General features: G+C 54.8%; 1 protein-coding gene across 1 annotated transcript; it reads right to left on the bottom strand.

Annotated features, from left to right (window-relative positions):
- Window positions 1-8292: 8292 nt before the first annotated feature.
- Window positions 8293-9528, bottom strand: ARTN (artemin; the record flags this gene model as incomplete). The annotated part of the gene is made up of 3 exons (XM_084242185.1): window positions 8293-8780; window positions 8849-8987; window positions 9469-9528. 3 exons carry the CDS (start codon window positions 9526-9528, stop codon window positions 8293-8295), a joined length of 687 nt encoding a protein of 228 aa, XP_084098311.1.
- Window positions 9529-13411: the final 3883 nt, after the last annotated feature.

The raw sequence follows: 13411 nt of genomic DNA, 5'->3' as shown, positions 1-13411 counted from the left end.
GCCAGCTTCCGAGGCGCACTTGACTCAAGGGCCGGTGAATGGAGGTGGAGTCCAGGCTGACAGATAAGGTTTGTGTGCTGAGGTGGGGGTAGGGGAAACAGGTCACTCTTCTGCCCTGCTAAGGGTGCATCCCGGGGCCCACTAGAGGAGCTGTCTGCGGAGAAGGCATCAGCGCCACTTCTCTCTGAGAAGAGAGAGGGCTTGGCGCGCCTGGGGAATTAAAAAGACTGGCCTTCGGGACCATCGAGTGAGCAACCAGGAAACCACATACCATGGACAGTGCTCAGAGAATTTCCTATGGTTCTTGGAAGCAACTTCTCTTTGTGAGTAAGTAGGACAGGAAGGGCTTACATTTAAGTGCTAGGAACAGTATTTTGCATATCTTGGGGCCAGTTCTCTCGACAGCTCTGAGGTGGGCATTTTTATTTACCATTCTCAGATGAGGAAACCAAAGTTGGGGGGAAATGGCGTTTATCTTGTTCCTGGGATATCTGGTCAGGTCCCTTGGGTTGTCCTTTATTCATTTTGGCCAGCATAGCAGCAGGGAGGAAAATCATCATCAAAAGGGAAAGGACTTCTGTACTTGTGTTCAATGGATGAAATTGGCAATAGCCTCTGAGGCCTGAGAAAGTGGCTGAAAGCTTACCCGAGGGGAAACTTTATCTGAATATAAAAAGACTAGAGAGACTGGGGAAGAGGGGGGCTTGATTTCCTGGCAAGCAAAGTCCGGTGGGAATCTAGTGAAACTTTTATCAAGAAAGTGTTTGAAGCTGGTGATTTGTGTTCAGTTTAAGGGAATGTGTGTAGGGTGAGGAAGGGGAAAGGGATGAGTAACAGGTTGACAAGTTAAGACAGTAGATCTTTTTTTAAAAAGATTTATTTATTTATTTATTTACTTATTTATTCATACAAGCACTGGGTACAGTCAGAAGCGCAGGAGGGTGAGAGAATTCACCAGAGCCAGAGCAGGGAGCAGAGCAGGCAGATCAACGAAATACACTGCTGAGAGGAGCAGCAGGTGCAGCAGGAGAGGTCTGCGCGCCATGTGGGACCCTCGCTGGGGGCTGGGGATCGAACCAGCGCTGCAGAGGCTGCATGCAGCTTCGCATGCCCAGCGCTCAACCGCTGTGCCACCAGGGGAGGCCCGGGAGCAGTAGATCTTGAAGGAGTTTGGAATGGGATGGGATTTCAAGTGAGCAGTGATGTTTAGATTTGTATTTTACAAAATCTGTAGTTTATAGGACACATTGAGGGAAGAAAGCGTAGAGGCAGAAGACATGTGGAAGAAGAGAAAGCCAAAATGAAGTCACTGATTCCCAGTCAGTGCTTGGGTGTGTGAAATGTCCTGGCCTTGAAACAGACTGGAGATGGCAATGCGGAAGTGGGAAGGGGAGCAAGGAGGGTTAAGACTTAGCACTGGACTAAAGACTGTGTTCAAAGCCCATCTCTGCTATCAGACCTTGACTTCTTCTGAAGCTCACTTGAAAAAAAAAAAAGAGCTAGAGAACAAACTGAGATGATATATGAATAGGGCTGGGCCCAGAGGCTACAACTTGGACAGTGTGAATTTTCTTTCTACTTCTAATCCAGAGCTGCTTCTCATGGCTGGGGGTTCCCCTGAAAAAGAAACAAGCCAAGTCTCACCAACAACGGCTCCTGAACTTGCTTTATAAACATCACCTCCGACCTACAAATTGAAATAGCCTCTGGAAAGGGACAGGGTAGGAGATAGAGGAGGGGGCAGAACCTGTGACAACCCTGGAGAGGTCCCCAGATTCAGGAGAGAGCATTCCAAAGCCCAGAAAAGGAGGAGAAGGAACTTTGGTTGGTCCCCAGGAACCACTAGCAGTCCATGTCCACCACAAATTGACTTCTCAGTTTTCCATTTTTAGCCTACTAGAATGGTGTGAATTTGGTCTGCAAAACCAGAGGAGGGCCTGCTTATTGTTGAGAATTGTCAGGGGAGGTTTCCCCCTTCCACTTAGCACCAATGTTAAATGGAGGCAGTTTTCTTTTCAGTCCTCTGGATTGAGGGAAAGAGGTTAGGTATGAAGGTGGCAGGAGGAGGGGGAGAGTCTATTTATACTTCACTCTTTGGAGTCCTGGCCTTATGGGGGAAATCCAAGTTAACTCCCCACCATATGTTTAGGGATCCCTCACAAACCAGTGGTCACATTCATCAGGTAAAATGAAAACCAACTACTGAGTCTGCTTACTTTGTGGCTTCCTGCAGTCACATATTTGGGGGGGGGTGCCTGAATATTTCTTATGTGTTTGCCAGCTCATGGATGCATTTATTTTTATTTTTTATTTTTATAAATATAGATTGTATATGTATATCATTTTATTGTATGCTTAATAGGGACTTTTCAATAGACTTTTTTTTAAGATTTATTTATTTATACAAGAACAAAATCTTTTTAAAAGATTTATTTATTTATACAGAGATGCGGGAGGGTGAGAGAATTCACCAGAGAGAGAAGGGAGCAGAACAGGCAGACAGACCGAAGACACTGCTGAGGGGAGCAGCGGGCGAGGCAGGAGAGGTCTGCTGTGCCATGTGGGAATCTCCCTGGCAGGCTGGGAATTGAACCTGTGCTGCAGAGGCTGCGGACAGCTTCACAGTGCAGCACTCAACCTGCTGCGCCACCAGGGAAGGCCCCGATGCATTTATTTTTAAAAGCACATTTTCTTTTTTCAGTCTTCTTCATAGACCTGTCTCTCTCCTCCCCATTCCTGAAGTGTTGGCTCTCCATGCCTTAGCCTCTGCTTCTCACCTTATCCCTCAAAATCTCACCACTTTGGCTTTGCGCTGTGACTCCTAGATCTCTCACCCAGACTGTCCTGAGTTCCAGCTGCCACCAGCCTCCCCTGCCCTCTGAAGGTGTCACAGGCACAAGTTGAACATGGAAAAAACCAGACTCATGACCAGTAAAGGCCCTATTTCCCTCCTCCACCTATTTTAAAATGCAAAAATAAATGCATCCATGAGCTGGCAAACATGTAAAAAATATTCAGCCCCCCCCCCAAAAAAAAATGTGACTGCAGGAAGCCAGAAAGATTTCATTTTCCAGAATAAATAAATAAATAAATAAATAAATAAAAAGATTTCATTTTCCAAGGCTCAGTGCATGTGCCATCTCCTCCACAGACTTTCCTGGCTCTGCCTTTCCAACCAGGTAAAACTGATTTCTCCCCTTTTGTGAGAGTGGGATCCTCCCTTACCCTGACATGCAGAACCACCCCAGGCATACTTCTAATGGAAGACTTCTGATGGTTGATTGCATTATTTTTCTTTGTTTACCCCACCTCGATTTGCCAAAAAAAAAAAAAGAACAATTAAATCTGAATATCAGATCAAAAACAACAAAAATGTTATTCGTTTTAAATTGAGGTAATGTTTGTTTGTATAATTGTTTGTATTCTGAACAAAAATATTTTAATTATGTCCCAGTTATTACATGAGACATACTTACTAAAAAGGATTGTTATCTGAAATTCAAATTAAATTGTCTGTCCTGTGTTTTTATTAGCTCAATCTGACATCCTGCCCCACCCCCAAGGTAGTTAGTGGTAGGTAGTGCCCAGTCACTGTTAAGAGAGTAGTGATTTCTCTGGCTGCAGGGTTGAAAATGACTGGAAGAAGTTGAGACTGGAGACAAAGACAACGGTTGGGAGGATGAGCAATAAATCATTCCAGAAATCATGAAGGCTTCAAGAGGATAGCAGGAAATAGAGAAAGGGGTGGTCCTGCAAGCTCTAAGTGTTTGAGGATAAATGGATGAAATAAGTGACCGAGCTCAAGGCGTCTAGGATGCTGCCCACATTTCTAGCTTGTGTCACAGGATGCAGGTTGGTGCCATTTACTCAGGAGGAAACACTGAAGGTGTGGAAACTGGAGAGCAGGGAAGCTACTTGATTCCGAGAGTAGAGAGTGGGTCTGAAGGAGAAAATAAATGTATCCAGGGCAGATATGTTAAGTTTGGGTTTTGAAGCATGTACAGATCGAAGTGATAGAAGTACAGATTTGGAGCTTAGGAGAAAGGTCTAGGCCAGACATAAAATGTGTATGTCATCAGCATGGCGGTGGTACCCTGGAAGGAGATAATGTTGCTCTGGTTGAAGGTAGAACTGGAAGAGAAGACAGCCTGTAGCTGAGCCCCAGAGATGCTTAAGAAGCAGAGAGAGGAAAAGGAACACAAAAGTAGCCTGAGAATGAGCAGCTGGAGGGGTGGAAGAAACACCAAGACAGCGTGGGATCCAGTCAAGGGCTGGGCAGGTTTCCAAGGAGGCTTGACAAGGTTGAGGACTCTGGGAGCTCAGCGGATTAAAGGTTGAGAAGTAGCCTTTGACTTAGTAACGAGGAGGCCACTAGTGACCTCAGCAAGAACTCTCTTAGTGAAGCAGAGATGCATGTATTGGCGACTGCAGTGTCTATGTTTTTAATGATGTTATATATTTGCGCAAATGTAAATGCAGAGGGCAAAGGTTGAAGAACGGGAGGCATGTGAACAATGGAGGCAGGGAACCCTCCTGATTCGGAACCCTGAGTGCAGATGGAGGAGTCAGCTAGTCATGGGGGACATTACTAATAGTGTGGAGAACAGAGCATCATACTTGAAGCCATGGCTCCTCGGGCATCTCTGAATGAGCTTCAGGAAGACTGTGGACTCCCTTAAGCTGTTTACCAGATTTATATTTCAGTGGATTTTGTAGGATATTCTTTGGGGTGTGGGGAGAGGATCCTTGGCTTTTATCAGATTCTCTTGAGGACTCTAAAGCTCCAAAACAGAACAGCTTCTGTGAAGGAGATCTCACATGGCCTGAGATCTTTGATCTAGAACTTTGATCTCTTGGCTTCCTCTCCTTTTCAAGATGAGCACTCTGTTGGTCAGCCGGTCCACACACACTGTGCTGCAGGGTGCCCAGCCGGGGAGATCAGAAGCCCTGGACTAGAGATGAGGAAGGCGAGCACATGGAACCCTGCACTGTGATTGCTGGCTGAAGCAAACTGAGAGGAAAGTGTTGGGAATTCACTGAGCCATCTTCAAAGCTACCTGAGTTTTTTCTATCTTGTAAGATGTGATACCCTTTTGGAGGAGACCAGCCCTTAGTTCTGAGACCACTCAGTACAGTTTAGCAAATTGATGATTACAGTAAAAATGAAGGGACCAGAGCCACCTGTGGCCCCAGGAGCTCCAGTGCTCTGCCCAGTGGGGTCTCAGCATTTACCTCTGCAGAACGGTAGGCAGAGAAGCGAAGCTCTGCACCTTGTTTCCTTTGGGGGGAAATAGCTTTATTATTGTTATTTTTTTTTAAAGATTTATTTATTTATTTATTTATTTATTTATTTATACAAGCACTGGATACTGTTGGAAGCATGGGAGGGTGAGAGAATTCACCAGAGCCAGAGCGGAGAGCAGAGCAGGCAGAGTGACGAAGTACACTGCTGAGGGGAGCAGCGGGCGGCAGGAGAGGTCTGCGCGCCATGTGGGACCCTCCTCCAGAGGCCGGGGAGCAGCCGGGGATCGAACTGGCACTGCAGAGGCTGCAGGCAGCTTCGCAACCCAGCGCTCAACCGCTGCGCCACCGGGGAGGCCCTATTATTGTTATTTTTAAAATAGGAATCTGGGTTGTCTTAAATGGCAACCTGAAGCCAATTCCTATAGGAAGCTGTTTCTCTTGGAGAAGTGGCTGTGAGAAGAGGTTGGGTGCAGTCTCTCCAGAATGCAGCCTTGAGTTGGGGGTGCAGGCTCCTCCCTCCAGTACTGGCAATTTGGGGAGTGTTGAGAGCCAACACTTTAGCTCAGGCTCCTATCTGGTCCTCTCGCTGTGAGCACTGTCAGGGATGACTTCCACCCATCTCCTTTAAGTGGTCCTGAGAGCAGAGGTATTTACGGGGAGGCTGGACTTGGAGGATTTGGGGACTTGGCCAAGCTTCCAGTTCTTCTTCTTCTTCTTTTTAAGATTTATTTTATTTATTTATGCATACAAGAGCTGGGGTACAGGCCAGAGGTGTGTGTGGGGGGGTGAGAGGATTCACCAGAGACAGAGAGGGGAACAGAACAGGCAGACTGACTGAAATACACTGCTGAGGGGAGCAGCGGGCAAGACAGGAGAGGTCTGCTGCGCCTTGTGGGTCAGCTCCCTGGCCGGGGATCAAACTCGTGCTGTGTAGTGGCATGTGGTGGCTGCTGATGGCTTCATAGTGCTGACACTAATCCCTTGCGCCACCAGGATACCCCAGGCTTCCAGTTCTTTCCAGCAGGAGGCTTCTCGGCCCCAGTGACTGAACCTCTACCCTCAACCATGGCCAGGGCCTAGGCCTTCATGTAGTGTGTACAAACTGTATGACATTGGTGCTGTTTTCTTTAGAGAGAGGGAGGGAGAGAAGTTGGAGACTAAAGATCCTGAGTTGGTTTGGGGCCAGAAAGAGGGCCTAAGGGGGTGCTTGAGATCAGCACAAGAGCACCAAAGTTTTGGGAGCACCTAGAACTCCTTCTTGACTGAGAATGAGCACAGCTTTCCGAAAACTCTTGTCAACTTCACCCTCTAGCCTGGGCCAAGGACGATCTTTGCCAAAGCAGGTAGACACATGGACAATCTAGAAGGAATTTCGATGAGATGCCCAAGGGATCCTACCCTGAACCTGCCTTGTTCTTGTGCACCCCTGGCTAGGGCTTCTGCCCCTGTGCTCACAAATGCCAAGTCCAGGTGCCCAGCACTCTCTCCTCAGCTCCAGGCCATGGTGTCCCACTGCCTCCTGACAACTCTCTCCTCAGCTCCAGGCCATGGTGTCCCACTGCCTCCTGACAGCCCCTCTCAGTGTACTACGGTTCCTCAGACTCCGTCTCCTCTCCAAATATACCTTTTTCCAAAGAAGAAAATCATACAAAACAAATCCATAGGGCTGAGGAGACAGTTTTCCAGGACATGTAGAAGGCTCAGGAGGGTTGCAGTGACTCTTTGGAGATGACTCAGGGACAGTCCTAACCTCTCCTCCCTGCCAGAAGAAAGTACCTCTTAGATTCTTGTCACTTTTTCATACTATTTGCCAAATTGAATTTAAATATTTATGTAATGATTTATTTATTGTGTATCTCATGGTTTAAGCTTAAGGGCAGGGGTTGTGTCCCTTTCACTCTATCTCTGGTGTCTCCACAATCTCTGACATGTAATAGATGCTTAATAAATGTGTGTTGAATGAATACATGAGTATCTTTGTTTATCACCAAAGATGCAGATCCCTCTGGGGACCCTCAGTCCATTCCTGCCATCTTATTCCCATGATGTTCTGTGCTTCATCCCCCAGGTCAGCCTCCCACTGCACCATCTTCCCCATCCTCAGCCTTCTCAAATGTTCTCTTGGCCTGGATGGCTTCGTGGAACATGGGGGCCAAGGTCCACATGCTGGACCTGTCAGTACAGGCAGTACAGGCATTATATGCACCTGTCAGGGGTCCTGGAGAGCAGGTCACTGATTAGTGACATTGGGATGGGGCAATGTGTGGCTCTCCATGCCTTTACCAACAACGCCAGGCCCCAGGGATGCCTGAAGTCACAAGGGTAGGTAGACTTTCTCCACTGGTCACCCAGGGCCCCAGTGCTGGTGACTGTACAGGAGACTGAGACCTGGTCTGCAAGGACTGGTGGGTGTACCTTTGCCCCCCACTCCATCTGTGTTCCACACCCCTGAGCTGCTGGATGGGGTCAAGCAGTTGGAGATCCAGAACAGGCCCTTGACTGCTGAGTCACCTGAGGCTGTGAGCCGCATTGTCAGGGCAGGATCCCCCTGCAGCTTCTTCTACCCTTCTAGCCCCCGCTGCTCAGGAAAGAAGCTGACAAACCACAGAAGTAAATAAATAACTTAGAAATAATAAATAGGGGTCCAGCTTCCAGGAGGGAGTACAAGGTGCGCTCCAGCACACGGCACTTCGGCAGGGTAAATGCAATGTCTCCTCCAAATTCTGTCCCCCCAGGGTCTGGGCTGACGCTGAGACTTCAGAGCTGCCGGGTTGTCTCGGAGGCCCGGGTCCGCGACCTGGTCTGTGCCAGAACCTGGGAGAAGTGCATCCTATGGTCTCCACGCCGAGGGCGCGAGTCTGTAGGGCTGGGACTCGCAGGGTGAGGGCCACGGCGGCCGGCGGCTGGTGCTTCCCTCCATCTCTCCAGAGCTGGTGTCCGTCACTCACCGGGCGGCCGAGGCCGCCATCTCTGGCTGAGGCCCCAGGCGCATTCCTGGCGGGCAGCACCGCGGGTAGGGTCCAGTCTGCAGGGCCTCGGGGAGCGCTCTCAGCCCAGGCAGCCGCAGGCGGTGGCGGAGAGGCGGTCCACAGTCCTCCAGGTGCTGTTGACGTCCATGAAGGAGACCGCCTCGTAGCGCGTGGGGCGGCAGCAGGGCTGGCTGACCGGCCGGGCGCCGGGGGGCAGCGGCAGGACCCCGGCGTCCAGCAGGCGGGCCAGGCTGAGGTCGTGCGAGGTGCGCGCGCGGCGGCAGGAGCCGCTGCAGAAGCGGAAGCGCACCAGCTCCTCGGAGCGGTGGCCCAGGCCGAGCGCGCTCACCGGCACCAGCTGAGAGTGCAGGCTGCAGCCCCGCGCCCCCGTCCCCGCGGTGCGAGCGCGGCTCCCCGCGCCGGCGCGGCCCCCCCGGCCCCCCGCGCGCGCCGCGCGGCCCCCGCGGGGCGAGGCGGGCGAGGGCGCGGGCGGCGGGGGCGCGGGGCGCGGAGGCTGGGGCGACGGCCGCCGGGCTCTTCCGCCGCACGGACGGGCGGCGCGGCCCCCTGGAAGGAGACGGCGTCACAGAGGGGGCCGGGGCCAGGCCCGGCTTCCCCTTCGCCGGGTCACTTACCGGGCAGGTGGCCGGCGGGGGGCGCCCGGGTGGGCGCGGGGCCTTCGCGGGTGGCCGGGCTGCGGGGCGCGGGGCCCAGGGAGGCCTCAGCGATGCTGCTCAGCAGGGCCAGAGCGACCAGGGTGGGCCACAGCGCGGGCTGCGGGGAGGCGGAGGGAGCCTCAGGGAGGAAGAGGGCGCCGCGGGGGGCTCAGGGTGCGGGAGATCAGAGAGCGGATGGGCTTCCAGCTGGGCGGGGGCAGCTCAGGAGGGCTGAGGCGGGAGGGCTGGGAGCTCAGGAAGGGCTGAGGCAGGAGGGCTGGGAGCTCAGGTGGGCTGAGGAGGGAGGGCTGGGAGCTCAGGTGGGCTGAGGCGGGAGGGCTGGGAGCTCAGGTGGGCTGAGGCGGGAGGGCTGGCAGCTCAGGTGGGCTGAGGCGGGAGGCTCAGACCTGATGGACTTGATTTTGCAGCCTCAGTAAGTGGAGGGGAGAGATCCCCTGAGGACAATGACCTTCCGCCTGGACAAGGGCTCCGGGTCCGCCCAGACCATTTCCCCCTCCCACTTCCAACCCTGATCAGGCCAAGCGGTCCAAGCCCTCTTTCCTCAATACCAGGTGGGAGACACCGCAAGAACCACTCACCTGCCGCCTATGTCGGCGCCCGTGGGGCAGCACAGAAGGGCCTCCAGGGCCAGGCTCCATCTCTGTCAACACCAGGAGCTCCCATCAAGGGCTGTTGATGTGTTCCCCCACCCTTCTCTCGAGGCCACTTAGAACATTGAGAGATGCGTTGAGCAAATCATCTCTCCAGTGTGGTTCCTCCAGGCGGGAAACAAGTTTTGTGTCTTGGATAGCTACACCCCCGGGAGGAAGCTGTCTCACTGCCTTGCACCTTTTCCCTCTTTCCGTTCTCATGACTCCGGGGAGTAAATGGTATAGCCCCCCTTTCGAGATGAGCAGACCAGGCTGAGGGAAGCTCAGTGACGGTCTATAGTCACAAGGCCAGACCCACACGATCTGGGGCAGGGGGAGGTGCTGGAGGGGTTGTCTCTTTTCCCAGGACCTTCCTGCTCTGTGCTAAAGGGCTGGAGCTGCCAGGACTGGCTGCAGAAGGGGGCAGTTGGACACAGGTGTGGTCTGGGGAAGATTTAGGGTGCTTGCTGGTTGACCTGAGAGTTGTCTGGTGACAGTGAGGCCCAGGTTTCATCCTGCTGCACCCTGTTCTCCTGTGTTCTCTCTAGATGTCTCTCCAGAGCCAGCATTTGGTGGGGGTTGAGAACTTGGGCCCTGGGCCATGGCTTCCTATGGCCGCCAGGGGGCAGCATCCGATAAGTGTGCAGACTCAAAGAGGGGGTGGGCTTTTCCCTACCCTAAGCCAGACTCAGGCCTGTGCATCAACCAGGAGGGTCGGCCTCCACACCAGCCTGGTCTATAGAAGCTGAGCCATCCTGCACTGGTCCAGGCCTGACCCCCTTGTTGCCTGGCATCCTAGCCCTGTGCGTAGAAGTTTTCCCCGTAAACCATCATTCCAGAACCCAGGCAGCCTTTCTGAGCCCCATCAGACTTGGTGATCCCATCTTGGTTGGCACTCCCAAACACCCTCTGGGTCCTTCGATCCCTCCTCCTCCCCCAGCCCTCATGAGCTCTCACTAACTGGCCTGCTCTTGGGTGCCTGCTGTTACCTCTGTCCCACCGAGTAACGCACAGAATGCTTGCATACCAGTAGGCCAGACCTCCTTAGGACAACTTGGTGTGGTCAGCCAAGGCCAGATGTGCCTGATACGCTCAGCTAACTGCGTAGGAGGACCGAGGGGCCAGGCTAGTGACTCTTCTCAAGGATGGAGAGAAGGCTGGACTAGGTAGCCTTAAGGCCCCCTGCACTAGGGGGAGCCCAGGAGCAGGGCCCTCCAGGGCAGCTCAGGCCCCATCTCCCCTCCTGGCAGGCAGTCTAGGCAGCCCCATCTCCCCACCCATGCGCCAGTCCACTACTCACCACAGGGGTCCAGAGCTCTGTCCTAGGCACCTTTCCTGGGACCAGTGCTGGGCTCCCGCGCCACTCAAAAGGTTCATGCCCAGAGCTGTGCACCTGGTGGCACCTCTTTAGCCAAAAGCCTGGCCTTGGCAGCCAGTCTGCACCCTGCAGTGGCAGCAGCAGCCTCACGTTACACCGGGCCAGCAGGGCTCTGCAGTCCGATAAGCAACAAGAGGGACTGAGGGGGCTGGGAGGGGCGGAGAGCTGAGCAGCGGGCCCAGGAGAGGGAGGATGTGATGAAGGAGGGGAGGGGGGGCCATCCTGTGTACTCCCCGTCGCCCCGGGACTGGGGCGGGGTGGGCAAAAGGGTCCGCTTACCGAGGGTGCGGGGCTCTGGGTCCTGGACGCAGCAAGGACTGGGGCCCGAGGGACCTGCTGCTGGCCGAGCCCGTGGGCCGCGTCTGGGGGCCGGGCCCAACTCCATCCCTCAGCAGCCTCATGCCAGCGCCGTCCGGTGTCAAATTCCAGCCCCCGCGTCACCGGATCCTGGGGTGGGGCCCCGAGCGCCCCCGCCCCGCCCCACCTTTCAGGGCTCACCTGGCTGCTCCACCCGCCAGGATCCCGTACCCCCTGCCTTGGCTAGGTCCCCCAAGGTAGGGTAGGGAGGAGTCACTGGGAAGGAACCCCGGGACACGGAATAGAGAACCCGGGCAGAGAGGCGAGGAAACTAGGCGTTCAGTCTGTAGACACTCCAAGTAGGGAGTTGGGAGGCTGGGCTGAGGGCGGGAGAAGGAGGCTGGGGAGGGAGGGGAAAGGCCAGTCCCTGGCTCGGGCTGCCGGCCCCCCGGACTCCAGCCGTCTTCAGGGTCGGCCGGCCGCCCTGCAGGGACTGCTCTCTGCTCCGCCACTAGTTTCTCCTCTCGACAGACCCGTCGAACTCAGATCCATCAGGCTCTGCGCTGGGGCTTTCAAGGTCTGAGCCTCCGCTGGCCGTCCGCGCTCCCCTCCGCCAGGCCTAGGGCCGAGACTCCCCCGCAAACACCACCGCTCACCCTGCCCAGCACCCTGAGGGCAGTGCTGGTAGGAGTGGGTGCTGAGAGCTGAAGCAGGGGAAGACGGGGAGGGTCACAGAGCAGGAACTTTTGCTCTGATCTTGAGGTCAGAGCAGGAGGCTGTATTTCTGATGCCTACTTTCTGGCAGTTGGGCAGGTGGGATGGCAGGTGGGTGGGTAACAGGGATAGAGGGACGGAAAGGTCGGATCCTTGTGTCATACTAGTAAGTCTGTGCTTCATCCCAAAGACACGGGGCCCGCTGAGGCGTTTCAGGCAGGGGGGTGGTGTGATGGTGTGATGGCGTGATGGCATTCGGGCACTCACTCTGGCTGCAGTAGCGAGGTGTGGGCAGGACTGGGGTGGCCAGGGGGCTGCTGTCGGGAGGGGTTGTGGGGCATGCATGGGGCTACACGGGCTCTTCCAGGACTACACCTTTGTGAAAACTCAGTAGATGCCTGATTGGGGGGGGTGAGGAGGTGGGGTGGACGACGGCGTGTCTGTGGCCCGCGCGCCCCGGTGGAGGGGACGCTTTCTGGGAGCTGGGCCTCTCTGTCGGGGTAGGAGTTCATGAGGTCAGAGTTGGGCATGTTGAGTGGGAAGTGCTGTGGCTAATGCTGGTGGAAATGTTCAGGAAGCAATTGACTTGTAGCCTGGAGCTAAGTGGAGAGAGCTGGGCTGGAGATGGCAATTTGGGAATTATCCACCAGTTGACAGTTGGGAGCCGTGGGTGGGGTGAGTGCTCAGGGAACGTGTGTGGACCAGCTAATCCCTGGCTGTGCATCACAGCCACCTGTGGACCTTTTAAAACCACCCACAACCCGGCCCCACCCCAGACCTGAAGCACAATCTAGGGGTGGGCATGTGCAGTTTCTGAATCTGCACAGGTGATTCTGGTAGACAGCCAGGGCTGAGAACCACAGCTTTGGGCAAGCAGGTCCCTGCAGTTGTGTGTGTGTGTGTGCACACATGTGCAGGGAAGTACTGGTGGTGGTGGAAGTTGTCCGCAGGCTTGACAGGGTCCCTGTGGGACAGGAGGCCAAGTAGCAAGCTGCTCTCCACCCTCTGTTGCCCCCACGACCACTGCCTAGTGAGGGTGGCTCCCTGGCCTCGCAGCCTGTGCCTCTTATGGTCACTGCAGTGGGTGCCATTCCCTGGGCTGCAATGAGGAGCGGGGCACCAGGGCAGTCCTGCTTCAGAATCCCAGCGGAGCCCCTGAGTTACCTGGCCCTCAGTCAAGGCTGCGTTCCCCCCTCAGCTGAGAAGGCTTCCGCCCGAGGACACACTGCAGCAGTCGGGGGCAGGCGGGAAGCCAGTGGTCCTCGCGATGGCCAGGACTGTCCTTCTGGCTCCCTAGTGGAGGGCCCAGGGCTGCTAGCACTCTGGGATTGGGTGGGGCCGGGCAGCCCCACTTTCGGCCGGTGGAGCTCCGGCAGGAAGCTCACTCTACTGGTTGCAGGTGCATTTGTGTTGGACCCATTCTCCGGCCTGTTGTGCTCGGGAAAAGAGGGCTCAATTCCAGGGCTCTGAGGGGGTGAGTGGCAGGAGAGTCCTTTCTGAAGT

This window comes from Talpa europaea, assembly GCF_964194135.1.
Source record: "Talpa europaea genome assembly, chromosome: 9".
Classification (NCBI taxonomy): Eukaryota; Metazoa; Chordata; class Mammalia; order Eulipotyphla; family Talpidae; genus Talpa; species Talpa europaea.
Note: the sequence above shows the minus strand (reverse complement) of the source record. Positions and strands in the feature narration are given on the sequence as shown.